Source organism: Cenococcum geophilum, assembly GCF_001692895.1.
Source record: "Cenococcum geophilum 1.58 unplaced genomic scaffold K441scaffold_56, whole genome shotgun sequence".
Lineage (NCBI taxonomy): Eukaryota > Fungi > Ascomycota > Dothideomycetes > Gloniales > Gloniaceae > Cenococcum > Cenococcum geophilum.
In genome coordinates, this window is record NW_027137614.1 from 172,543 (window position 1) to 174,659 (window position 2,117).

The 2,117-nt window shown below is 46.8% G+C and overlaps 1 protein-coding gene across 1 annotated transcript; it reads right to left on the reverse strand.

Annotated features, from left to right (window-relative positions):
- Positions 1–389: 389 nt before the first annotated feature.
- Positions 390–1,825, reverse strand: K441DRAFT_667531 (uncharacterized protein). Its single transcript, XM_067649856.1, has 6 exons — positions 1,662–1,825; positions 1,571–1,607; positions 1,442–1,509; positions 1,012–1,388; positions 899–963; positions 390–845 (listed from the first exon to the last, which is right to left on the reverse strand). The coding sequence occupies exons 1-6, from the start codon at positions 1,806–1,808 to the stop codon at positions 553–555; spliced, it is 987 nt and encodes a 328-aa protein (XP_067498932.1). The 5' UTR covers positions 1,809–1,825; the 3' UTR covers positions 390–552.
- Positions 1,826–2,117: the final 292 nt, after the last annotated feature.

Genomic DNA, 2,117 nt, shown 5'->3' on the forward strand with positions numbered 1-2,117 from the left:
TCTATATTAATCAGCGAGGAACAACACTAAAAGGGTAAGTGGGGAGGGGAGGTAAAAAGGGCGATGGCTAGGATGGAGGGGCTAATGTATGACTAAAAGTTCCAGATTTGGTGGCTGATACAAGCTATTAAGAACGCTAAGCCATTCCGCAAGCCCCCGATTGGCTAATCCTATCCTGGAGCTCCATATTGGCTCCAGTCCAAAAAGATCACTGGTGGTAATGGAAACAAGGGGTAGGTGACCGAGTCAATGACTGAGTCAATGGGTACAGGGTATCCGACCTCCGGTGTCCCCCCCTGTGTGCGCGCGCAACACGCACAGCAATTTCGGTAATCACTAGTCAAGTGCACCATCTAGCGTAGATACTGTGCGCTTGCCAAAAGAACTGTGCACCCGCAAGAGGGGTAAAGCCTTCAATTTTTAAGCTTAATCACAAGAGTTAAACTTGAAATTCTCTAGCGCATACGAAGCGAAATTGTTGCGCGCGCACACGGGACACCGGAGGTCGGATACCCTGTAGGTAGCTGAGTCGGGGTGACAAGACAAACTGATTCAGGTCGACAGGACCTCAGTACTTGAATCAACCAAATCAGATGTCGAGTTGTCAGGCAAAGCCTTGGCGGAAAAGTCTTGTAATTGAAGGAAGTTTTGGTTCGTGGAAAACGAGCGTCTGAAAATTTTGGACCTCGTGCTCTTCGGGCCCTGGGATGGAGAGCTATGATTCGTTTGTGAATGGTCTGGAGTTCGGGAATTCCGGAATAACGGGCGGAAGGTCGGGAGGCAGGCAGAGACAATGCCAAGGCAGGCCTCGGCAGCCGACCATATCGTAGGAAGTGTCAAATCCCCTATTTTGTAGCGTCAATATCTTTCTATAGGTACGCATCAAAGAATGACTCACAAGTGAGGTCAATGCCATGAATTTGGAAAAGAGAACACCATCTAGCCAGACTAATAGCACAAGTTCTGTTGTGGTAAGTCTAACGCTCCTGATTTGCGTTCAGGAGTACTCACAAAGAACCAAGGAGGAAGACGCCGGTCAGCTGAAGCTTCTGTTGAATTGATGATTGCAGATACCACACAGCATGTAAAGGTAGAAAGAGGATTATAAAGTCAGTTATAACGTTGAGTCCAGAGCCGATGATATAAAACACTGTTGCATTAATGCAAGAGCCTTCGCCACTCTTATCCCAGGTATATTTCAGTGGCCGGCACGTCAGGGACACAACGAAGACAACCATTATACCCCAGAGGACTGAGAACACTCCGAGAATATATGCAGTGTATCGGAAATAGCTCAAGACCCCGAAGATACGGATATAGAGTAGGAGGATAGATATCTTGATAATCGGTATGGCCACTGCCCAAAGAAGCTGGGAGGCAAAGAATGTCTTGGACCCTCTTCGATTAGGGATAAATCGTAACGGGAGTGAAGCTATCTTACCTGTGCTTCACGGATAAGGTCTGCAGAGCTTAGGGTGTCGATGTGTCTTCCAAGCCCGTATGTCGAAGCTGGTAATTCGGAATTCAGTCATCAAACATACATGTGAGAACCCTTTAACACTTAACATACCCACAATATTGCAAGCGCATATTGACCATGAGAACGGCTGTCGAATGTCAAAATTAAGGTGAATAACTGGGAGTGATTCCATGATACTGACTAGAGCTGCAATAATGGTCATGTCGTCAGACTTGAGTGGCAAATTCCTTATTCTTCTAGCCAAAACTCGAAGAATGACAGCAATTCCAGCCAAAATGCCAACCAGAACATTCACCGACACAATAGTCGGCTGCTGATTGTCCATCATATTCTCTAGAGATTGAGATTCTGCCGTCGACGGATAATAGGTAACCGAAAGAGCGAAATATTTGTCAAAAAGAGCAGAGAAGGAGGTTTGATATCGAAAGAAAGTGAATCCGCTTTGTTAACCTATTCTCTATTAGGATCGCAGGTCCGAGCGCTGTCCCTGTCTCCATTGGCTGAGATACGATAGTGGCGTACACCCTTCGCCACACCGCTTTACCATTAAGGTTACCGGTTCCTAACCCTACCGAGCGGGGTCGGTTAAGTCTGTGCGTGCAGCGCATATTTAGCGAGTCGCACTTCTAAATTCAAC

Coding starts and splice junctions, on each gene's coding strand:
- K441DRAFT_667531 (XM_067649856.1), bottom strand. CDS start 1,808: ATGATGGACAATCAGCAGCCGACTATTGTGTCGGTGAATGTTCTGGTT. Junction 1,389..1,441: donor ACCTTATCCGTGAAGCACAG/GTAAGATAGCTT, acceptor AGAGGGTCCAAG/ACATTCTTTGCCTCCCAGCT. Junction 964..1,011: donor GTCTTCCTCCTTGGTTCTTT/GTGAGTACTCCT, acceptor TTACCACAACAG/AACTTGTGCTATTAGTCTGG.